This window comes from Abramis brama, assembly GCF_963993115.1.
Source record: "Abramis brama genome assembly, chromosome: 14".
NCBI classification, from domain to species: Eukaryota; Metazoa; Chordata; class Actinopteri; order Cypriniformes; family Leuciscidae; genus Abramis; species Abramis brama.
In genome coordinates, this window is record NC_139976.1 from 34612967 (window position 1) to 34639021 (window position 26055).

Here is a 26055-nt window from a genome sequence, read left to right on the forward strand (position 1 = left end):
GTGCAGCATCCACCTGGATGATGCAATGGCAGCCATATTGCGCCAGAACACCCACCACACACCAGCTTACTGGTGGAGACGAGACAGAGTGATGAAGGCAATTAGTATATGTATATATATATATATGGGGATGATTAGGAGGCCATGATGGACAGAGGCCACTGGGCAAATTTGGCCAGGATGCTGGGGTTACACCCCTACTCGTTTCGAAAGACATCCTGGGATTTTTTTGTGACCACAGACAAAGTCTTTACTTGTGAAAGACTTCGCCTGAAATGTCATCAAAAGTGAGAAAAGTTTGTCAAAATGTACACTTTACACACAAACTGACCACCAACCTCAAATTTCAGACGCCATCTTTATTTTTTTAGCTCAACAGTCAGGAAATGGAACACACAGGATTGTGGGATATCAAAGGCAGCGAAGGATCCATCAATACTGCCTTCAAAAATCGATCAGATCAGATCAAATCAGAAGGTATCTCATGAGACAGGATGTGGCACAATCATTGAATTCGTAACATTTTAAAAACATTTTAAAAAGATGCAAAAGTGCAAACTATATAAACAAATGGGCAAACTATGTACATATAGTGCAACGGTCTATTATTGTTTATATTAAAAATAGATGCGTGTGTGTGTATGTTATATTAGCTATGTTAGAAACAAAGAATCATGAAATTAATCGTAATTATTTGAATCAATTGACTATTCAATTTTTGTACGTCTATTCATTTTGATGGAAGCATTAGAAGTTACAAAAAAGTAATTAATTGATTCTGCATTAATTGTCATCTAAATATTCCAGTTTATCAGCTTCTTGTGATAAATCCTTTATCTGCTGCTTGGCCTTTCTTTTGAAAAAACCACACTATAAGAGAAAAAGAAAAGACAACATTATATATTTTGTTAAAGTTCTCTACTTATGAATAATAAACAGGCTGGTGTATTGCACCTTATAGAGGGCGACTGTGATGAGTGAGATGACCAACAGTCCTCCAATAACTCCTCCAATGCCCTCCTTTAGGAGGCTGGGTTCTTCATAGACCTCCACCAGAGTGTTCACCTTCACATGCACACAAAGATTTCAGATGGAATATCCAACGCTATCTCAAGTACAGTGATAAAGTCTGCTATAAATGCCACTAACAGCTGGAGAATTCTAACAGGCTTTAGTAAAGTATTCCTTACCTCGCAAAATGGTGCAGAGCTAAGAGAATCAGAGAAGTACTTATATTTGTCCTCATCATAATTCAGAGATGCTCTACTGACCAACTCAAAAGAAGCAGACCTAACCCCGATCTATAAAGATAATAAATATTGTGAATTAAAATGGCAGATATCTTTTTTTCTAATAAAGATTTCAAGCCCTGTAACTTCAGATACCTGCTCAATCCATCCAGAGCTCACATTGCTAGAGATATTATAGAACTTCCTTTCATTTCTCATCAGATTCACATCACACCTGAACACTGCACACACCGCCACAGAGCAGTTCTGGCAGAAAAACACATTACAGCATGTTTAACAGTGTTGAAATCAAATCAAACAAGTTTAATTTGACAAGTTATTTACATTTAAAGTAAATAATTTATTCAAAATTTCAAATAAAAAGTTTAAATAATTAAATAAAAAATTACTCACTAATACATTTTTCTTTTTGAGCACTTTTAGAAAATCACTGGTGGTGGGTTGTTCATCTTTTTCCCTAAAGCAATCTGGAATCTTTTACAAAGAAAAACATATTTGTAATACTTAAAGTGATAGTTCACCCACAAATATTGTTGTCTCAATGCCATTCCAATGTCTTCGGCCATAAAAGTATATTGTCCAGCTTTGACAGACAATTTAAGTACATAAATATGTGCATTTGGACCACAAAAATATGGACTACAATAAGGTATTTGGTTCTTGTTTATTTCTCCTTGATTCATACTTTGCATACACTTTTACCTTCAACTTTTTGTCAGCCCAGATGTTTTCAGCTCCCAATTTTACAGGTACTCTAATGAAAACTGTTAAATTTAGCTCTCTAAACTCATTCTTCACCTTAGAGATATAAACAGAAGGAGATTTACTGATACAGACAACTGATTTTGTTTCAGTATGGATATGAGGTGAAATAAAGGAAGAAGCATCTTCACCTCCAATATCTGTTTCACTGGTTTTCCCAGATTGTTTTTTCCACTCGTGAAATTTATGTAAATGCTGGAATCTGTATGTCTGTAGGAGAACCACAGAATACAGTAGATGGGGTTATGAATAGAAATGAGAGAAAAGCAAAATGTCAAATATCAAAAACATAACTCTAAACATACTACAGCAAAAAAAAAAAAAAACACTGACCTCAACAAGGCAACATAGATTGCATGTTTTACACTGATGTTTCTCATTTTTAATAGTTCACTGTTTTCAGAGTGATTCGTATTTCCACTGGAAATGACAGAACATTTTAGTTTGTGCTACTACGCATGTCAATATAATCAAAATACATTTGACATAGATTACAATTAGCACTGAACATACTACAGACCACTTGACTATAAAAGTAAAAATGAACACCATACCTGGTAACAGATGCAATGAATGTCACCTTTTGGTCAAAATGACTTTCTTTATTAATACCGTAAATAATGTGAAACACGGCCTACAACAATGAGGTAAGAAATAATCATTATACATTTTTTTAAAAACAAAAAGGATGCTTAAAAAAAACTTTCCAATGTGTGTCTATACATTAGGGTCAGCGGTGAGCCAGTGGTTAACTCTCTACCATAGGTCAACTAATTTAGATATAAAACCACTAGTGGTGAAAGGTTTAACCAATCAGAATTTATTGACATTTACTGAGCTCCACCCCAGACACAGAGATTTCAAATCTCTAGCAAGGAGATCTAAAGAATATTTTTCAAATCTCTAGTACTCTATCTATAGTAACGACAAAGAATCTCAATTCAGATTGACTGATGCATTGACCAATCAAATTGTTCTATAACTGGTGGGTGTGGTCTTTCTGATATGTCATTGCCGAGGTCTTCTAGCAACCATTGAGTTTCTCAATCACTCATTAAGGCCACGTTCACACAGCAACAGAACACGGTTGTCAGTAGTTTTTTAGTCCTTAATACGGTTCCGTTCACACACAGTTCGGTTATTTATGGGAGTGACAACCACATTCTATAACAGAACTTACACCTGTACATTTTCAGGACTCAAAACCACATTCTCGGAAAACCCACGCTGTGTGAACGGAACCAGACTGGACAACTAGTTGTCTGTCACGTCATACAGTGTGAGAGAGCCATTCTGCGCTGCACAAACGCATCTGTACTATGTGTTGTGGGTTTTTATGTGTGGTTACACTTTCGGTAACATACAGCGACGGAGATATGAGCTGTGTGTCATCTGAAGGTTTTAGATCCAGTCACTATTCTCCACTGGACCTGCTTCCATCAGTTTTTCTGTTCGACGCGCAACTCAAATGCTCCACTCTCCACCCAGATATAAAAGCTGTTGTCGGTTAATGAATATTTGACGGATGAACTCGCAGCTCGATTGATAAGACTTTTTAGTTTTTTGAATGTCGCCATCTTTGATATGACTTTACAGAAACAGCACAGAATCTTTATTCCATTTTATATCATAACATTTGTTTAACGTTTTTCCATGTTTAAAGCAGATTTTAAATCCCAGATTTGGTCTCAGACTTTTGAACCTCGCTGCATCTGTTTGTGTGTTTGTTCACATAGATTTCAACTCACAGAAGTGTTTCCTGCGAATAGAGGGTTATTGACTCGACAGATGGTCTCCCCTGCTGAAACTCCTTGCATGCCATCTAAAGAATGGCAATCCACTCTGCCCTGCTCAAACAGAAAAAAATGGGGTTCTTGATCATATACTGTAGCAGCCCACTGTATAATATTTTATTTAGGCTCCGGCATCCCTGTAATCCTAAATTGGACAAGGAGTTTGAAAAATGGATAGATATTCCTTAAAGAAAATCATGCACTTTAACTACTAAACTTGTAAAACAATGAACTTGCTGTTTTTAACCCTACATGCCATAAACATCATCCTGCCTTACCACTTCAGGCATAATTCTCCTGTAGGAAAGTCCAAAGGGGTAGCTGAGGGTAAAGTGTGTGTTGTATGAGTTTTCTCCTCTGTTCTCTACAAACACTGTCACTTTGAGCTCCTGCATTATCCCAACCTCTATGCTTGTAGATCTAAATTACAGAAGCAAAGGAGACACAGAGTTAAACTGCACCAATTTTAGGGCAAGACTATATGACCATCCGCTAATGGCTGGTAGGTGGAGCGTTAAAGAATTATGTTTGATGACAGTTAAATTAACTTGTGATTTCACCATTAACTTACCCATCAAAGCTGAAGTCCACTTTGAGGTTGTCAACACAAAGGTTGTCTGATCCACAGTTTATCTCATAATTTAACTGTAATATGAGGATAGAATAAAAATGTGATATATATATATATATATATATATATATATATTCCCATATACAGTCACCGGCCACTTTATTAGGTACACGTGTTCAACTATTCTTAATATCTAATCAGCCGATCTTATTGCAGCAACTCAAGACATGGTCAAGACGATCTGCTGAAATTTGAATTAAGCATCAGAATGAGGAAGAGATGTGATTAAAGTTTCTTTGAACGTGGCATGGTTGTTGGTGCCAAATGAGCTAGTCTGAGTATTTCAGAAACTGCTGGTTTTGTAGGATTGAAAATAATCCAAGATATTTGAAATAAAGACATTTACTCTACTTTTTTCCACCCCTCTCTCTACCACAAGGACCATTTGGAGTTCCCAAAGGCACAGTGTGTACTTTGGGGGTCTATGAATTGTCATACCTTTAGTACAATGGGGGAAGTTGTAATTATCTGATGGGTCAGTTTGAACGTCTCACATTTGGGGTTTAGTCACATGGTCACGGAAGGGATAAAAGAGGTTGTAACTGTTGCTCTGTCTCTTTTTTATGCTCTGGCTTCTGATTCTCTGGGTCCCTTTCTTGGGGCTCTCTCGCTTTGCCTCCTCTATTCTTTGTCTCTTACTCTCTCTCTCTCTCTCTCTCTCAGGTAACATTTTACATATATGCTGGGTAAGATTAATGGTATAAGTTATCATCATCTCATACATCTATTTTGTAACTATTTTAAGTGTAACCATAACCATATTTTGTCATTAAACCTTTTCAATTACAAATAATGTGCTAACTAGTTTTGATTTGGTATTGACTTTGAAGTGCTACATGTTGCAATGCAATATTGTCACTCTCTATAGCAACGCTCTTCCACATAATAAGCTATTGTTGGGTAGCAGTGGGTGGTCAAAGACAAGAAATGTACAGTTTTCTACCATCTTGCTAATAACTTTTCTTTAGTCATTCGGCAGTCTTGCAGACTGAACCCCATGCAGGAAATCCACCCTTACAGTCTATTGGGATTTTCATGCACAACCATTTCTAGGGTTGATGCCGGAAGTCAGAGGAGAATGGCAGGACTAGTTTGAGCTGATAGAAAGGCAACAATAACTCAAATAACCACTTTTTACATCCGAGGTCTGCAGCATCTCTGAATGCACAACACGTCAAACCTTGAAGCAGACGGGCTACAGCAGCAGAAGACATACACCGGTGCCACTCCTGTCAGCTGAGAACAGGAAACTGAGGCTACAATTCACACGGGCACACCAAAATTGGACAATAGAAGACTGAAAAAACATTGCCTGGTTTGATGATTCTCGATTTCTGCTGCGACATTCAGATGGTAGGGTCCGAATTTGACGTAATCAACATGAAAGCATGGATCCATCCTGCCTTGTATCAATGGTTCAGGCTGCTGGTGGTATAATGATGTGGGGGATATATTACTGGCACGCTTTGGGCCCCTTAATACCAATTGAGCACTGTTTGACCACAACCTGAGTATTGTTGCTGACCATGTCCATCCCTTTATGACCACAGTGGACCATCTTCTGATGCTTACTTTCAACAGGATAATGCACCATGTCACAAAGCTCAAATCCTCTCAACCTGCTTTCTTGAACATGACAGTGAATTCACAATACTCAAATGGCCTCCACAGTCCCCAGGTCTAAATCCAATAGAGCAGTGTTGGGATGTGCTGGAACGGGAGATTTGCATCATGGATGTGCAGCTGGCAAATCTGCAGCAACTGTGTGATGCTATCATGACAATATGGACCAAATCTCTGATTCCAGCACCTTGTTGAATCTATGCCACAAAGAATCAAGGCAGTTCTGAAGGCAAAAGAGGGTCCTAATAAAGTAGCCGGTGAGTGTATGGTTACTCACACTATTTCACAGTAGAAACTAATGTTTCACAGTAGATCTGCTACTAATACTGACAACTAATTCTGTCTTGAATAACAGTATGATATAAGTGTAATAGAAATTATAAAGTCTGAGGATATTACCGAAAAGCAACTTCATGAAGGCCTCACTTTATGACAATATAGGTTACCTTTAAATATGTGTCCCTTACCATCCATAATGTTGTGTTCTTTATCCATGGTATGAGAACTGGCTTTAAGTTCTCCAGACTTTGGGAGGGCAGACCCTCAAAAGTGAATATTAATTCATTAAGCAGTGGTTTGAGAGGATCCTCTGTGCAAGACTGGACAAGGTGAACAATTTAATTAATTGTTACATACATACACATATGAAACTCTAGATATTACAAGCTGCTATGAGATTTATGTATGCCTAATCATGCAGCAGCAGCAAATTTCACAATCTCACAGCAGTGTGTCTGTGTATCTATTGCCAGTAGCAAGTTCATAGCAACAGCAGCAGCGTAGCAGTTTTAGTCCGCCATGACCAAATACATTAACATTGTCATATCCATAAATCCATTAACATGCTAAAACTATTCAAAGTTGTTAGAAATGGCTTGTTTGCTGCTACAAAGGGACTAATACATGACTTACCTCTATAAGGAAAGGATGGTCTTTGCACACCTCCTCTAGTGTAACATTTACAACATTACTGAGGACCCAATTTTTGGGTAAGAAGTATGCACGGTGGTTATATCGCTTGGCATCCAGCTTTAACGTATAGCTAATATTTGCAGCCAAATCTGGAAATGGCATTGAATAACATTTTATGATATTTGTATTCAAATTATTTATTGAAAATAACAAAGTCTGCCATAAAATTTGGGGGAACCTGTTATAGCATGTTTGTATCCACTCATTTTGAAGCACACTGTCATGGTGTTTTCCAGTGGCCTGGTGCAGTTCTCTTCAATGGTTGAAATTTTGGATGGGCTGTAGGTTACTTTCACATCCACAGACACTATTGGTCTGGACCTGGATGTTGTAGGAAAATACACATTTGCGAAACATAACGAATGAATGGATCAGAGTGGACCATGAGCTCTGTATGTTACTGTTTGTGAAGTTATTGGATGTTTACTTTTATTAATCAGTTCATTTTATTAGATTGGAATGTTTGTGTAAATACACTCTTAAAAATAAAGGTTATTTATTAGCATCGATGGTTCCATGTAGAAACATCCATGGAACCTTCCCAATACACAAAAGGTTCTTTATAGAGGAAAAAGGTTCTTTGGATATTTAAAATGTTATTCACACTAAGAAAAATAATGGTTCTTTAATGAACTGATTACTTAAAGGTTCTTTAGGCAAGGTTTTTTATGGCATCGCTGATTTTTGAGAGTGTATACTGAAGTTACAAGAAGTACTGTACCTAAGAAGCAAAACGGCTCCTTTTGATCCAACAGCAATGTCTGGTAGACTGTCTCCACTGTGATCTAAGGAGGACTGACTAAGAGCAAGTCCAAAAAACTGTAAACCTGAGCGCACAGCTGATCCAGTAATTCTCTAACGTAACACAAAGAATAAGAGGAAGGGGAACTGTTTTAGGAACAAAGCAAGCCAAAGGTCATAAAAAACATAAAAAACTATATAAGTGGCAGTCCACAAAAGGTTACAACGCTAGGTACTTAAATTGGCAGACCTGTGAATATTTGGGATTTATTTTATCAATTCCGCCATTGAAGATGTAGATGCTGCCTTGTCCATCCTCCTCTAAAGGAGCTCCAACCAGCACATCCATGAAACCATCACCATTCAGATCTGCTGGACTGGCCAGAGAAGAGCCAAACCGACCCCTCTGACCTGCCATGCCCTCCAGCACCTCAGAAAAAGTGAAGTATGGCTGCAAAACCAGAAAAAGCCCAAACTTTTAAAAGACAAAATAAAGTCTAAAGGAATCTGTAATTTAGAATCTGGAATTGATATTTTAACCTACCTGCCGAGAATAAAAGTACACAAAAACTCTGCCTTCAGAATGGTACTCTATGTACGTTGGTGCAGATATTAATAGAAGATCTGTTTTTGTGTCAGAGTTCAGATCAACCACACAGACCTCAGCCCCAAAGTATGAACCAATCTGAGACTGTGAAAGAATAAAAAAGAAAAGGTTTCTTCAGAATCAAATCCTATGCCCAATATGCTATAAGAACACCTGATAATAGTACAACAAAATGCAACAGCCAATACATTGCAAAATAAACAAAACTGAGTTAAGATTCAAGTACCTTGCATTTTTATTAAACAAATTAAACAAATATGACATTGGTGAAATATTCATGTACCTTGGGTGACTCCACCAGCAGGTTTGTTTTGTTAGCTCCAATTATTGAAATGCTCACTTGTCCTTTATGCTTGTATCTTGGTGCTCCCAGAATCACAAACTTTTTTTTAGACCGTGTTGCTACTGTCATTGAATAACCTTTAAAAAAACATTAGATAATCAAATATTTCAATAAATGGTGCACTCAAAAAAAAAAAAAAAAAAAAAATAGCCATCATTTACTCACCATCAGACAACCACTGGTCACAACATGTTTTCATTATGGAAAAAGGAACTAAGATATCCCTTAGACTATACTTGTTTGTATTGATATGGGCTTGGAAGTGAGTAATTTTTGGGGGGTGAACTACAGTATCTTTTTATTTAAATTGTAGATTACCTCAATAAATGTATGGCCAATTTTATGTATTTTTAGTCTGTGTTTGAGCAAGGTCTTACCCAAGTAACTATCTTGCTCACTTCCCACATGGAAGTCTGATGATTGGTCATTTTGATACTGTTCTTGATATCCGCCCTTCCCTTGGAAAGCTCCCACAGAACTCATGATCAGGCTTACCTAAATAAAGAGGTTTGTATTTGTATTTTTTGTATTGTATTTTTTACCTCCCTCGCATCATGTGACACTGAAGACTAAAGTAATGATGCTGAAAATTCAATAAATTGTATTTATTAAAATATTAAAATATAAAACAATTATTTTAGATTGTAATAATATTTCAAAATATTATTGTTTTACTATATGTTGATCAAATAAGTGCAGCTTTGGTGAGCAGAAGAGATTTCTTTCAAAAGTATTTTAAAAATCTTAATTATTTCAAACTCTGGTTGACCTATCCAATAACATTGAACTATTACATGCAGTCTATGTGTATATTTAAATAATCTTCACTCTTGAATCTCAGGTGAGTGATACTTAGTATCCATTACATTGTTGGCTGCCTAAATTATTGCTTTAATAAAAAATGGTTTTCAAAACAAAGCTTTGAAGTATTTAGTTACATTCGATGCAAACACTGCACTAAATCCATCTTGTGCAAACTCCATTGTAGCAGAATCACCAGTGGACTGGACTCCTGAAAGAAAATACATTATTACATTAAAAAAAGAAGAAGAAGTGAAATCACAATTCTTTTATAATGAATTTCAGGTTGGCTGTAATTTGGTCATGACAAATGCAAGCATAGCAAGTTTATTTTGTTCAGCACTCTTATAACACTAATTTTCCAATTAAATTTCATCAACAATTTTCTAATTTTTTTTGCTTTTATCAGTAAACACACCTTCGATTGCAATGTTCTCTTCCAGTTGTTCACGGATACTGTCCAATGCGTCGAAGTCAGTCACGTTAAACACATGTTCAGCAACAGGTGCAGATGCAATAATTTCTAACTGTTGCTTTGTGCGGGGATCATCAAAGGCTTCACCGATCTTTGACAATTGAAAAGACAAGACAGTCATTTTTGGGCCATTTAAACATTTCATCTTATTATACCTTGTTTAGTATGGTGCAAAGATAAAGGATAAAACATTTAAAAATCATCTGAAGATTAAACTTTCTTGACTGATTAGCTAACCCAAAAACAACATCTTTGTCATCATTTACTCTGACATTGTGAACGCTGTAATGGTCACTGTTAATGAATGAGGACTAGAGTTTCAAGCTTATAATATAATAAAATTAACCAAGTTTAGGTAATGCTTTACAATAAAGTTGAAACGTGTATATTCTGTTTTGGTTTGGTTCTTTTCTGTTTCTGTTCCATGCTTGTGTATGTTGACCTAGTTTCTTTGTGTGTGCCAGTTAGGCAAATTAATTTCACCTGTTTTTTTATTTAATTGTATCCAGCTTCACACTGGTGGTGGTTGAGGAGAGATTCCCTGATATGATTGTAAAGTGCTTTGGGTGTACAGTAGTACATATGAAAGCGCTATATAAATGCCTCATTCATTCAATTGATTGGTTTGGTGTGTCTGTTTACAGTAAGCTCTGTGTTTACTTAAGTTCTTTGTCAGTTCTCATTTCGTTATGCTTGGTTGTTTTTTTTCATGTTTTCTAGTGCCCTGAGTTCTTAGTTTTAATAAAAGTTAAGATCGTTTACCCCTCATTTACTGCAACCCAACTGTGACAGAAGAACTGACCTCAAAATGGATACAGCAGCAAAAAGAATCGTCCTCCTCTCACAGGGGAGCTAGTCCCTAGAGAAGCAATGACTGGCATTTCTGGACCTTTGCCATCGCGTCTCATATGATTACGACTGCCAGAGTGTGCTTTTCCGGACAAGCCTCAATGTGGAGATGAGAGCATGCTTGCCCGGAAACTATTGACAATGTGGAGTGGGTACTCCTCTCCAACGGTTCCCCATTCACAATCTGAGAGATTGAGGAGGAATACAGTGTGCTAGTCACTGCCACCACCCCAGCGACGGACAAACCTGAGCCTACCACAGACGTCCAAGAGTCCAAGCCTGCCGCGATACCAGTGCCAGAGCGGATGCCTGAGCGAGAAATCGGCCTGGAGCCTGAGCCCGAAGAAACATCTGACAAGGTGTGTGAGCTGGCCACATCGTCAGTCCCTGAAGGTATTTTGGTGGAGGGGATGAAATCGAGCCCTACCCTCTCTAGTGCGGCAGAGGAAGAGCTGCTTATTGACTTTGCAAGTGAGTGTGCAACACCTGTTTCCCCATGCACTGTGCCTGTGTTGTCACCTAGCACCATGTTATTGATGTCAGTGTTCTCACCCTGTCTCCCACTCCCACCTCCTCTGAATGTTTCAAGTCTGCCTTATAAGAATCGTATGCCTGTTCAGTGTTAGTCAAGAGGGTCGTTCAGAAGATACCTTCCTGTTCTGTGTCAGCTAAGAGTGTCATTCACGAGAGATTTGTCTGTTCTGTGTCTTCCTAAAGAGTTAATTGTGAAATTCCTGTCTGCACTTCCCAGTCTTTATGTCCTGCCTGCATTGTCTTCTCTGCACTGCCCTTCAGCTTTAACATTGTGTTAGCCAGTTCAGCCCTGGAGTGTCGACCACAGCTCTGCCCAGAACCTCCGGGCCTGTAACTCTGCCTCGGCCTGTCGAGCAGTCGGTGCCACCTTGGCTTCTCGCCCTTCTCGGCTCCACCTGGGACCTTTGTCCCTGCAACTCCAGTGGGGTTCTTCATCCCTCTGTCTCCACCTTGGTCAGTTGTCACTCTATCATCGCCATGGACTTCCGGACCTTCGGCTGCACCTCATCCCTCCACCCTTATGGGTCTTGCGGGCTCCTCCTTCTCTCCAGCTCCACCTTGGTCCTAGGTCGCTCCGCTTTCTCCTCAGTCCTCCAGAGCCCTGGCTCTGCCCCGGTTGCTCATCACTGCTGCTCCGCCCTGCCCTCCAGGACCTTCGATGTCGCCGGTCCCGTCAACTCTTCAGCTTCACCCCGGGTCTCCACTACCATCGGATCCATCTGTCAAGCCTCCTCCATGACTCCTCCTTACAACTCCGCTATGGGCCTGCATCCTGGCCCTTCTGCTGGGGATTCCACCCTGGCTCCTCCCACCTTCATCTCCACCCTGGCCCTGCCTGTCCCATATCCTTGCTGTCCGTCCCCCACTTAAGCCCTAAACCTCCCTGCTCAGTTGGACAATTTTTACGGCATAGGGCTGCGCCTTCCAGGAGGGGGGAGTAATGTGACGTGTATATTCCTAAGTTCACCTGTTATTCTTTTCGTTGATTGGTTTGCTCTGTCTATTTAAGCTCTGTGTTTCATTCAGTTCTTTGTCACTTCTCGTTGCGTTATGTTTGGTTGTTCTGTTCATGTTTTCTAGTGCCCTAAGTTCTTGGTCAACATTTACTAATACTACATTTACAAACTTAAAAGTTGTCTTTTAATATTATTAAATGGAACTGAGCTATAATGAACTAACATGAACAAAGATTAATAAATAATGTAACAAACGTATTGCTCATTGTTATAATGTTAGGTGAACCGTTAATGTTAAGTATAATTGGACCTTCTTGTAATACACAAGTATTTTGTACTGGATCAACAGATTCATTGAAAAGACCTGACTTAAAAGAGTGATTTGTTGACAAAATGCAATGGATCTTACCCCAACAGCAAATCGGATGATATTCTTCTTTTCTGCCTCTTCAACAGCACCTCTGAGATTAGGTTCATCAGTTGATCTACCATCAGTGATAACAATTAAGATTTTAATTGCTGATTGCCTCACCCCTCCTTCAGTTATGAAGAGCTCTTCCCTGTACATTGAAAATAAGAAAAGCATTTGAAGATGACAAATCAGAATTGCTATTATAAGTTACATATGCATATACACAAAGTTGTAAATAAAACAGATTGCTACAGTACTTTTTATAAGAAAATACTATTTCAGTCTTTCTACTTCAAAATTTCACATTTAATTCAATGTATTACTTGCTGTTTCTTTGCAATTAATTGTAAAATGTACTAGCAATTTCTAGTTGAAAATTGTTTCTACACCAAATGTTTGTTTTTTTTTGTTTTTTTTTTTTCAGTGTACAGCAGAGGTACAGTTATTTATGCACTATACTGTATACAGAAACGCAATACTGTTTTTTTTTTCTCCAAACCACCCAAACATCCCCTTAATGTGCTTATATTTGAACACAGAAAATAACTACAGTTGTAATTGAAATTAAATCATTAAAAGTTGCATTTTTGCGCAAATTTGCGGAAACCACTTAAACCATTTGTTGTGTTGAGCTATTTCAATTACTTTTGTTTGATTTGTTCATTGCAAACAGCTGAAAGTCTGTAAATTTTGCCATGCCAATAAACCGGATTTGCAATGTGGGTGGAATTATTTCGATTACAACTGTAAATGTTAGATTTGAAAATGAACTTTGCACTAATACATTTTGAAGAGGAATTTTGAGATACTAGAATGCTGATGACATTAGGGGTGTCGTACAGAAGTTTATTTATAGCCTTCGCAGTGTAGGTCATTCCTCCTTGCTGTTTTATCTCTCCTATTCTTGTCCTCCATGAATGAATGTCTTTAACTGTTTCAAACTTGGAGTGAATTTCATAACCAGTGGAGAACTGTGCAACAGCAAACTAAAAGACAAGAAAACATTCACACATGTCATTCCTGTTCCTGTCTAAACTGGTGGTTGGCTGCAATGTGAACCACACTTTATGGGTCTCTAAAGGCCTTCTGAAATAATCAAAACATATAATCATACCTGAGAATTGCACTTTGAAAAACTCTGAATTATGGTTAAAACAAAAGTTTTCATTTTAATGAAATCTGGGTCTTCTACACTCCCAGAGCCGTCCATTAGAAAAGCAATATCTATTTCTAGAGGGCAGCCTGTGAATGAGGAGTTTAGCATATGATTAGATTATCAAAAAAGCAATAGAAAAGGACAGGGATGTAGGTACTTTTTCATTTGACTTACTTCTCAAAGCACTTGGTATCGGTGCACTCACTACATTGTTTCCACTGATATTAAAGCACATACCATTAAGGGTAGTAATTGTTTTGCAGTCCTTAGGAATGGTTGAACCACAAACCTGAGGGAGAGTACGAGTTTTTAATTTTATCGATACGCACATCAAACACTGAAGTATTTATGAAGCCATTTCCCCTGTTCTGCAAAGAGCAATATATACAATTAATATAAGCATAAACTAAAGGGGCTATATGTAAGAATTTTAATTTAATAATTACTTTTTTTATTGCTAATGTGTAAAGAGCTTGTAACGAAACGCTTCTCAGGCAGCTATTTCAGTCATGCAAGTGCAGCTCCTATATCTTGGAATGGGGAAATATAAAATTCTCCAAAGCTGTTCACCAAGCTTACGATTAAATTTCATATTTGAAATTACCAATGAAATCTTAGAACAACTGTATCATAAATGTTGTTCATTATGCTCAATGTGCTCAAATAGCATTAAGAAGCTTATTTTTCAGGCTAGACCAGCCAATGCGCATGTGCAGTCCTAAGCACGTGACTCATAACAATGACTGTTTCTATAGCAAACAGAGCTACTAACGGCAGCTGCAGTATCGACTTTATCAATCTGCAATCTGGTGTTTTATTTATATTGCATGTTGCACTTTTTCCTAGTAATATGAGTGCACCATCTTTGTATATCTAAATACTTCAGTTCAGCTTATCGCTAAAAACAAGGGTTTTGGAATTCTACACATAGCCCCATAAGTATTTAAATCATATTAACTGTAATATTCTCAGCCTAGCATTAGCCTAAAAAATCTGTATAGTGCATATGTGTTGTTTTTTCGTGTCAGGATGAGCATATCACTTACCACTGAATTAGAAGATTGTGTGTCCTTAGTCATAAAAAGCCCAAGAGACATGTTAACAGCTTCAGAAGGCACTTTCATTGCATAGATAAAATCGGTTAGATTGTACATGTCAAATCAGACTTATAATGTGTAAATTGTGAATATGAAAAGGTAAATACCATTAATTGTCACCGGCAGGCAAGTTTCCTGTGAAATGGCACAACTATAAACTTGTCCTCTTCCATCGCTGCTGTATTGTACTAAAGGATCACTCACAAGCAAACTATGGAAAAATAAAGAAAAACATGTGTTAGGTTTCAAATATATTTAATGTTTAAATTGCATTGGGTTGATTTAAATCAATTTAACAATCAAACCTCCCAAGCGATAGATAGATAGATAGATAGATAGATAGATAGATAGATAGATAGATAGATAGATAGATAGATAGATAGATAGATAGATAGATAGATAGATAATCTGTGTTTCTCTCACCTAGATGTATCTCTCTGTATGACTCTGTAGCCAAAGCCAACATCATTATTTCTTGTGAAGTATTTCCAGGTCACAGGGTCAATGTTGAACATCAGCACTGACTGAAATGCTAAATGATGCAAATTAAGACCAACACATACATAAATATACTTTAATTTTTAGGGTCAGTCAGCTTAGACTGCCAATGTTTTAAAAAACAAATACATATGATTATTTAGAAAACATCTTATTTGGTCTTCTTGTCCTGTTTTTCAGTAACATCTCAACATTTTTAAGCTAAAAAAATCAATTGGCTGAGAAAAGGGAAGTAGCTGCAGAGGAGACACGCCAGCATGCTGCATTTCACTAGAGCTTTCTGGCACTTTTCGCTAAACTTGTGGAGGGGAAACAACCCCCTGCCCCACCTATACTATATTGTTTTCCCTATGTGTGTGTTCCAAATTATTATATCAGTAGGATGTCAGTAAAATAAACATTAAGATTTTAGTTTTTCAAAGAAAGCGTTTGTTTGTTCTCATATCTTTTTAGATAACTGATATCAATCTGACAGATCTGTTAAAAAGTTGTGCATTTCAAACACTCCAAACCAAAGCTCACAAAAAGAGACGTTTACAGTGGGTTTAGAAATACAAGACGTATTTTTAATTAGGTTTATTCACTGATTAATGCTGTACTACAATGGATGGTCTAAATGGATGGACAGTTCGATAATTTCTATTCAATTTTCACAAAATATTAGTTGTTTTCATGCATTTTGAAAGTGATTGCACTATGCTTTTCATTTCCAAAAAGGTCTTTCATCCTCCCCATATTGCATGAGAGCTGTGACTTGCGTAATTATGCAGAACAACCTCTTTAACTGGCATTGGAAACAAACAGAAAAAGACTGTTTGACTTCTCAGATGACAGAATGAAAGACAGAGGCGAAGAGGAAGATTGGTAACTCAGATAAGGAAGTTGCCAAACCAATGCTGTGAAATAATAGTTTCTAGTAAATGTGACTGAGAATTTTTACTGAGAATGTTTTAATATGCTGTTTTCAGATACTTAATCATGACTTTCCGACTGTGAATACAACAAGCATGTGTATTGATAAATATTTGGCTGCTCTAAACTCACTATACAGCGCTGCCATCTTGAAATGATCAACAAAGGAGAGAGTTTAAATGAAAGTCAATGGAGAAGATGCATCAGCGCACTGAATAAACTGATTGTCAGGGTGCTAATCTTTAACACGTGGAAAAGCGGGGCAGGGCCGATAGCTGTGGGAATGGAGCAAGTCCGATGACACGAGTGTTAATGAGTGTCACCTGCGAGCCACTGTGGTCTCGAGTCCCCCCACATGGAAATAACCTATACAAACATATAGGTTTTAATATAGGTTTTGATATAGGTTTTTAATATATGTGACATATATAAAATTGGCCGTTTTCCTATATTATATGTACATATATGTGTACATATATATTTGTGCATACATGTACCTATATAGGTACATATATGCACGTATATATGTGTGCATATATGCACGTATATATGCACCTGTATGTTCACCTATATATGCACTATATGTTAACCTATATGTTTACCTATTAGTAAAATTATTAAAATCCATAGCTAGGCAACATAAATAAAAGCCCAAAATGTAGAAATTTACCTTATTTATTTACTTAAGAACAATCAAATAGTACAAGAACAAAAATAAGACAAAAAACTGAACAGAAAAAAAAAAAAAAAAAAAAAATCTTTTTGATCTTCTCAGCTCCGTGAGCTTCGAATTGATAGATGTGCCTATCTGAGCTAGGCATCATGTATGACAGTTGCTAAAGTGAGATATGAGCTACAAAATGGCCAGATCCTGCCATGAGCTATAAAGGAGACATATCATGTATGTACATATAGGGCTTATATGTGGATATAAAGAAGCAATACAGGAGACCTATATGGCCTGTATATGCACATATATGCACCTCAATTTTGCCTATATGTGGCATATATACGCATATATGCAGCATATATATTATCATATATGTGCATACATGCTGTATATAGGTTTCATATATGCGCATATATCCTCATATAGGTTCTTTCCATGTGGGCCACAGAGGAACTCCGGAAGGATAAAACGAGGAGTGACGACAGAAGAAGATGAGAGAGGACCAGGCCTGGACTTTATGTTGGTGCTTTATTTTAGTTTATGTGGCAGTCATCCGAGAGGTACTGCCGCTTTACTTTCATTTTGTTGTTTATTTTAGAATTAAAGTTACGTTTAATGTTCGCCGTTCCCCGCCTCTTTCTGTCACGGTTCACGGATTCATTGACTCTCCCTCGCTATGTGTGTGCGTGTTGAATGAATGGGCGCGGCTCATCAGATGGCTCGTTATCCACTGATGAGCCGATCAGCGCCAGCTGTTCTGAATGAGGATGTCCTATATATTGTTTGCTCACTCGTCTTGTCTTTGTCAGATGGTTGTGGAGGTTCTCCTGGGTCTGAGCGATTGTTTCTCCTGTTCCTGTTCTGTTTCCATGACGCTTCATTGAGGATCTTCGTCTCTACGTTGGATCTGCAGTCCGCCCACTGAGTCCCTGCGTTGCCGAGCCTGCCCGAGTTGCCAGAGGATTATCTACCACTCCGACCCTGAGTTTCCCTGAGGACCTTCTATATTCTTCTCCGAGTTCACTTGAGATTATCTGCTATTTCAACTCTGAGTCATCCATGTGGATGCTGCCTGTCGAATTGAGTCTCTTGTCTTCTCTTTTTGACTTTAATAAATACTTATTCACTCGCATCTGAATCCTTGACTATTTTCCAGCCCGCCATGACAGAACCATCTGACCGCCTTCTCATGGATTCAGCGAGTGCTCCCGATTTTGAGCAGATGTTCGCCGGAAACCACGCACGGATGGATCGCCAGGACGAGCAGATCGGAGCTTCGGGGCGGGCGATACAGGCTTTGGTAACGCAGGTGTCCGAGCTCACCTCTCAATTCCAACGCCTGAGAGTTCCCACTGCGCCAGCACCGCCCCCGCCTGTTCCCCAAGGGATTTTCCATCAGCCAGAGCCGCGCACCCTCGCACCAGAACCGCGCATTCCAGCACCAGAGAGGTATTCGGGCGAACCTAATCTTTGCAGAACGTTTCTAACCAAGTGCTCTATTTATTTCTCGCTTCAACCTGTGACATTTGCTTCTGAGGATTCGAAGGTAGCCCTGGTGATGACACTACTTTCTGGTCGCGCGGCTCAGTGGGGAACGGCGGTGTGGCAGAACAAACATCCGTGCTGCTCCTCGTTCCAGGCACTCGAGCTAGAGATGACACGGGTATTCGACCGCGCCGTCGCTGGACGCGAGGCGGCCCGCCAGCTCGCCGACCTTCGCCAGGACCAACAGTCAGTCTCTGACTATTCCATAGAGTTCCGGACATTGGCGGCCGAGTGCAAATGGAACGAGGAGGCGCAGTGGGACATGTTCCTGCATGGGTTGGCTGACCGCGTTCAGAGGGAGATTTATACTTTGGAGCTGCCCAAGACACTGGATGGACTGATCGAGCTAGCATTACGGGTCGATGCACGTCTTCAACAGAGAGAGAGCCGACCGTACCGGATGCCTGCGGCCGATTTCACCATGAGTTCCAGTGGCCGGAGTATGAACGCGGTCAGCCCCTCTAACGATCCTGAACCCATGCAGGTAGGTCGAGCTCGGCTTTCCCGGGAGGAGAGAGAACACCGCCGCTCGAGGGGTCTATGTCTCTACTGCGGGGAGCCTGGACATTTCATCAACACCTGTCCTTTAAAAGGCCAAGCCCGGCGGTAGGAGGGCGACTACTGTCGGGCGGGCTCTCCTTGATCGGACCCTCGAGCGCCACTCTCCTTCCGGTTAGACTCCAGTGGGCGGAACACTCCTTCTGCTGCCATGCGTTGGTGGATTCGGGAGCGGAGGGAGACCTTATGGACTTCTCTTTGGCACGTAAACTTCACCTTCCCATCACTGCTTTAGAGAACACTATCACCATCAACGCACTCAATGGGCAAGAACTTCCGGGCATCACTCACTCCACTGGACTTATCACACTGATCACCTCGGGGAATCACACTGAAAGGACTTCACTCTACCTCACACAGTCACCCCACGCGCCTATTGTCCTGGGTCACCCGTGGTTGGTGAAGCACGGACCCAGGATAGAGTGGGGTCAAGATTCTGTCTCAGCTTGGAGTGATAACTGTTATGCCTCATGTCTTTCGTCTGCCGTTCCGTCTGTTTCTCGTTCTGTGTTGCAGGAGGAGTCGGTGAATCTGTCTAACGTGCCACCGGAGTACCGCGACCTGAAGGAGGTGTTCAGTAAGTCTCGGGCTGCTTCTCTCCCTCCTCATCGTCCCTATGACTGTGCAATAGATTTACTGCCAGGTACGTCTCCGCCTAAGGGCAAGTTATATTCGCTTTCTGCTCCAGAAAGGGAGGCTATGGAGAAATATATTTCTGATTCTCTGGCTACTGGGTTCATCCGCCCTTCCTCTTCTCCAGCGGGGGCGGGATTCTTTTTTGTGGGGAAGAAGGATGGTTCTCTACGACCTTGTATTGATTACCGGGGGTTGAATAACATCACGGTAAAGAATACTTATCCTTTGCCGTTGATGTCTTCAGCTTTCGAGAGGTTGCAGGGAGCATCAATCTTCACAAAATTGGATTTACGTAATGCATATCATTTGGTTCGCATCAGGAAGGGGGATGAATGGAAGACCGCGTTCAATACCCCCAGGGGGCACTTTGAATATTTGGTTATGCCGTTCGGGCTTTCCAACTCCCCAGCGGTTTTCCAGGCACTCGTCAATGATGTGTTGAGAGACATGGTAGACCAGTTCATATATGTTTACCTGGATGACATATTGATTTTTTCTTCGTCTCTCCAGGAGCACGTTCAACACGTCAGACGAGTGCTTCAGAGGTTGCTAGAGAATGGGCTTTTTGTCAAGGCGGAGAAATGCGCTTTTCATGCACAGTCTGTTCCTTTCCTAGGGTACATCATTTCGTCTGAGGGAGTACGCATGGATCCTGAGAAGGTTAAGGCTGTGGTAGAGTGGCCAAGTCCAGATTCCCGTAAGGCCCTACAGAGGTTTCTGGGGTTCGCCAACTTCTATCGGCGTTTTATTCGCAACTTCAGCCAACTAGCCGCACCTCTGACCGCCTTGACCTCCCCCAGAACTGCGTTCAGGTGGTCAGACACAGCTGAGGCTGTGTTTGCCAAACTGAAAGGCTGCTTTGTTTCAGCTCCCATCTTGATAGCCCCTGATTCTTCACGTCAGTTTGTGGTGGAGGTCGACGCATCAGAGGTGGGGGTAGGAGCAGTGCTTTCCCAGCGTTCTCTCACGGACGACAAGATGCATCCCTGCGCGTTTTTGTCTCGTCGTTTATCTCCGGCCGAACGTAACTATGACATTGGTAACAGAGAATTGTTGGCAGTTAAGTTAGCGTTGGAAGAATGGCGTCATTGGTTAGAAGGGTCTGGGGTACCTTTTATCGTCTGGACCGATCATAAGAACCTGGAATATATCAGAACCGCTAAAAGATTGAACTCCAGGCAGGCTCGGTGGGCACTTTTTTTCGGACGTTTTGACTTTTCTCTCTCGTACCGCCCGGGTTCCAAAAACATCAAACCCGATTCTTTGTCGCGTATTTTTGACCGTTCCGAACGCCCGTCTACTCCCGAGTGCATTTTACCCGAGACCCTATTTGTCTCCACACTCACATGGGAGATCGAGTCGAAGGTCAAGACGGCCTTAGAAGGGGTAACGCCTCCGCCCGGTTGCCCACCGAATCGTTTATTTGTGCCGGAGGGATTACGGTCAGACGTTATTCAGTGGGGGCATTGTTCCAACGTAGCTTGCCATCCAGGGGTAAATCGCACCAGTTTTATGGTCAAGCAACGATTCTGGTGGCCACTTATGGCACGCGACATTCACAGTTTTGTTTTGGCTTGCTCTGTCTGTGCCACTGGTAAGACTTCCAATCGACCCCCAGATGGGTTACTCCAACCGCTGCCTGTCCCTTCGAGACCCTGGTCCCACATTGCGCTAGATTTTATCACCGCCCTCCCACCCTCTCAAGGGTACACGGTAGTTTTGACCGTGGTGGACCGATTCTCGAAGGCGGCTCACTTTATTCCCTTGCCCAAATTACCCTCAGCCAAGGAGACAGCGGTGACCGTTGTAGATCACGTCTTTCGCATACATGGCCTCCCGATAGACGTGGTTTCCGACCGAGGACCCCAATTTGTGTCCAAATTTTGGCGAGAGTTTTGTAGATTACTGGGAGCGACCGTTAGTCTGTCCTCAGGGTTTCACCCCCAGAGCAATGGCCAGACCGAGAGGGCCAACCAGGATTTGGAGAGAGTGTTGCGTTGTTTGGCTGCCAGGAATCCTTCCTCCTGGAGCCAACATATCTCTATGGTGGAGTACGCCCACAATGCATTACCAGTGTCATCCACGGGCCTATCTCCGTTTGAATGTAGTTTAGGTTACCAGCCACCTATTTTTCCCAGTCTGGAATCCGAAGTCGCGGTCCCCTCCGCTCACGCATTCGTCCAGAGGTGTCACCGCACATGGACCAGAGCCCGTGAGACTCTACTCCAAGTGGGGGCGCTCACCAAGGCTAAGGCCGATCGCCACCGGTCGAGGCCACCCGTATACGTCGCTGGTCAAAAAGTGTGGCTTTCTACTAAAAACATTCCTCTCCGTTCCGTCTCTAATAAGTTAGCTCCTAAATTCATTGGCCCGTTCACTATCACCAAAATTATTAGTCCGGTGACAGTCCGCCTCAACCTTCCTCTTGCGTACAAGAGAATTCATCCCGCCTTTCATGTCTCCAAAATTAAACCCGTCTTTCGATCGCATCTTAATCCGCCTGCTCCGGTTCCCCCCCCGCCGCGACTCGTTGATGGGGAGCCTACTTATTCGGTTAACCGGATCCTGGACTCGAGACGGAGGGGACGCGGATTCCAGTACTTGGTGGACTGGGAAGGTTACGGTCCGGAGGAGAGAAGTTGGGTTCCTGCCAGGGACATTCTGGATCACTCCCTTATCGATGATTACAATCGACAGGTAAGGGGGTCTGGGAACGCCAGGCGGCGTTCCTAGGAGGAGGGGTACTGTCACGGTTCACGGATTCATTGACTCTCCCTCGCTATGTGTGTGCGTGTTGAATGAATGGGCGCGGCTCATCAGATGGCTCGTTATCCACTGATGAGCCGATCAGCGCCAGCTGTTCTGAATGAGGATGTCCTATATATTGTTTGCTCACTCGTCTTGTCTTTGTCAGATGGTTGTGGAGGTTCTCCTGGGTCTGAGCGATTGTTTCTCCTGTTCCTGTTCTGTTTCCATGACGCTTCATTGAGGATCTTCGTCTCTACGTTGGATCTGCAGTCCGCCCACTGAGTCCCTGCGTTGCCGAGCCTGCCCGAGTTGCCAGAGGATTATCTACCACTCCGACCCTGAGTTTCCCTGAGGACCTTCTATATTCTTCTCCGAGTTCACTTGAGATTATCTGCTATTTCAACTCTGAGTCATCCATGTGGATGCTGCCTGTCGAATTGAGTCTCTTGTCTTCTCTTTTTGACTTTAATAAATACTTATTCACTCGCATCTGAATCCTTGACTATTTTCCAGCCCGCCATGACACTTTCTTCCCTCATCAACAAACTTTGTTACATTGGTGCTGAAACACAGGAGGGACACGCTCATTATCACTCGTGCTAACGGCCTTGCTCCGTTCCCCTCTTGACCTGCAAACATCATGTTTGCAATGACATATTCATTTTCTAGGAAATTTAATTTGGGATTACTACAGAAAAATACTAATGGTTGAACTCATCAGAAATAATCAGACTAACTAACTCGATAACTAATAATTTCTACTGTATGATTTCATATAAAATGTATGCACTGAATAAACAAATATATCACTGGATTAAAGTTTACAACAAAATTTAATCTTGCAAAAATCGGATGGAAAAGACTGTTGGTGCCTGTTGCAAACTAATCATTATAGTTAGTGACTTTTGGCAAGAGACCATTGGTAAATGTCACCTATACAGATATCAATACAGCTCCATGTAGATCTGCAGCCACTGCATCAGACTGTGAACATGTACGACTTGTGCTGGTGAACAACCATCTACTGTTTAGTCTATCACTACTTTTGGAGCTAAAAGTCTTTTGGCTTCTAAAATTTTCAATGTCGGAGCCAATGGCTCATCACTGTTTTCAGTCTGAAGCCCTTCAAAAGGGGCAGGAAGAACTACAGAGTGCTAGGCATAAAACCACCTAAGGATCCACACAGTCATAAAACAAGCACAGAAGTGGTTAGCACTTTTTGTCCCTGTTTATGGGTGTTTTTCTTTGTCATAGAAAGCCCACATCTTCATGACTAATAAAGAGCTCACTCGCAACTAACACATCACCAACTTTGAAGCAGTCTTTCACCTCATTTTTAACAAATAAATGTTATCAAAACTACATTCAACCCTTACATTTTTTGACAGAAACACAATAAAATAAATTAATAGGTGCCTAACATAAACAACCAAAACAATCAAAAACAGCTGAAAATATAAACACAAAATCATTCAAATTTTAACGACACATTATACATTTTGATTATTAATATTTCCACAACAGATGTTTCTGTATACTGTGCGGTTTTATGACAATTTGAAAAACCTTAATGAACATCAAAACAGGAATACTGTTTCACTGTTTGATCTTACCACAAAACAGGTACAACCAGGTGCAGAAATCCCAGTCCATGGTCATATCAGGGTCACGAGACAGGGATGGTATGAATGGTGCCAACTGCCTGATATATACAAAGCAAACATAGCACAAGAATATTTATTGAGAAAGATGCCTATGACTAAGGAGGGACAGCAAATAACGCAGATGATGTGTACATAACGGATCTGAACAAAGCAAAAATGATGTCCTGAAAGATAAAATCAAAGATTGCAATGAACCAGGAAATGACCTTAAACTTCAAGAAATAGTATATTTAAGCAATACCACATGAGCAGGAGTGTTGATGTTCTGAATGTGTTCTTGGACTGCGGTGTCACCGTGTGACGATATTCAACAACATGGCTGCGACTCTGTAATGTTGCTTTTATGCAACAGTACAATAAACAAGATGTTAATATTGAACAACTTACATTGTAAATACACTAAATTACTCCAAATGGGACCAAAGAAAAATAAACGTTGCGCATATCCGAGCAACTCACAGCAGAAGTGTTCCATTCCTGAATGGCTCTGTTTAAATGAATCAGTTGAATGAATGACTCAATGATTCACTCATAAAGACAGTCTCTTGTTGCCACCTACAGGTTATAATGGAACCTGCACTAAATGTCACTGAGAATTCCAAAAAACATCCAGTTAAAAATGCGTTAAAAATCAAAAATCTATTTAGTTGGTTTCATGTGGAGTGGTCAAAGGTTATAATTGGACAAAATGTGTTCTTGATCAATGAGCACGTTTACATTAACCCGATTATGAAGAAGTGGTATTAATTAACATTAAGTGGCATGGCATAGCCTATTATGCACAGAAGAGTTCATCCAGTTGTGATTGGTATGTGCCACTAAAACTTGTGACGTGCAGATTGCGTCATGTGCCACTGACATTGTTGCAGAGCATGTTGCCGTATGAAAAAAATTTTTTTGTGACAATGCATAGTGATACATGACACTGTCTGCCGAAGCATTATGTAGATGGTGTAACATACGCACTTAACAGCAAAGCAACATTTAATTAATAATAAGTTGCTTTCAAACATATTAAACTGTATGTCTATTATAATGTGCCTACTGTCACAAGTACACAATCCTTCCTTACCACTGCACTCCCTCACTCACACTCTAAACTACAATTCCCATGCAGCATTCCTCCTGCTCCACCTGCACATACTCAGCCATCATCTGCACCTGCGCCTGCATGGGTTGGGGTGACTTTGCTTAGGGTCTGTTTTCACAGATAGGGCTTTGATAAAGCCAGGCTTAGGCCTTAGTTCAATTAGGATATTTAAGTAGCTTTTTAAAACATATATTATATTACATAAAAAATATTATTGGTGTGCATCTTGAAACAAAACAATGGCACTGACATATTTTAAGAAATGGCAGCTCAAACATGTATTTTAGTCTGGGACTATAGGCTTAAGCCTTGCCAGTGAAACCTGGGGTTAATGTTTTATTCTAAATAGCAACTGACATTATGTTTTCATCTCACTACCGGGAAATAACCAGAATTATTAATAAAGACTTACATTATACACTAGTCATAATGACAATGTTGTTTTGAAATGAGAGAAGCAAGATAAATTCAGACACTCCTTAAAGTCTTATCAGATTAAATTTTTAAATTGGGTGCTGCTTAAAAACATTTATCAGACTCTGTAAATGTTTGAATGGGCATAAAAGGAACATTAATGGCATGTAGTTGAGTTAAGATTTTTCTCTCTCATTATTAATAACTACAAGGTCACTTCCTCTATGTGTATTTTCATTTCTAGTTCCTTAAATATTATACATCGTCTACCCACATTTTTTTGGGATTGCCTTTTAGATGTGTATACATTAAAAAGTG

At 40.4% G+C, this 26055-nt stretch overlaps 2 protein-coding genes across 3 annotated transcripts in view; both read right to left on the reverse strand.

The window, feature by feature from the left end:
* Positions 1-26055, reverse strand: part of LOC311096687 (integrin alpha-X-like) — a 569425-nt gene that overhangs the window by 64497 nt on the left and 478873 nt on the right. The gene's annotated exons all lie outside the window — the stretch shown is intronic.
* LOC311096688 (integrin alpha-X) lies at positions 340-24340 on the reverse strand. 2 transcript variants are annotated; one of them, XM_084135996.1, is made up of 30 exons: positions 24183-24340; positions 15426-15534; positions 15110-15213; positions 14952-15022; positions 14080-14194; positions 13864-13991; positions 13590-13735; positions 12747-12897; positions 9942-10089; positions 9661-9734; positions 9100-9217; positions 8663-8799; positions 8317-8463; positions 8023-8223; positions 7753-7886; positions 7210-7352; positions 6972-7120; positions 6527-6658; positions 4377-4450; positions 4084-4225; positions 3761-3859; positions 2567-2646; positions 2346-2432; positions 2144-2222; positions 1953-2048; positions 1644-1724; positions 1386-1496; positions 1191-1301; positions 955-1065; positions 340-870 (listed from the first exon to the last, which is right to left on the reverse strand). In XM_084135996.1, the coding sequence occupies exons 1-30, from the start codon at positions 24226-24228 to the stop codon at positions 784-786; spliced, it is 3411 nt and encodes a 1136-aa protein (XP_083992122.1). In that variant the 5' UTR covers positions 24229-24340; the 3' UTR covers positions 340-783. The 2 variants fall into 2 exon arrangements, with proteins under 2 accessions (XP_083992122.1, XP_083992123.1); XM_084135997.1 differs by lacking the exons at positions 15426-15534; positions 24183-24340 and having other exon boundaries at positions 14952-14975.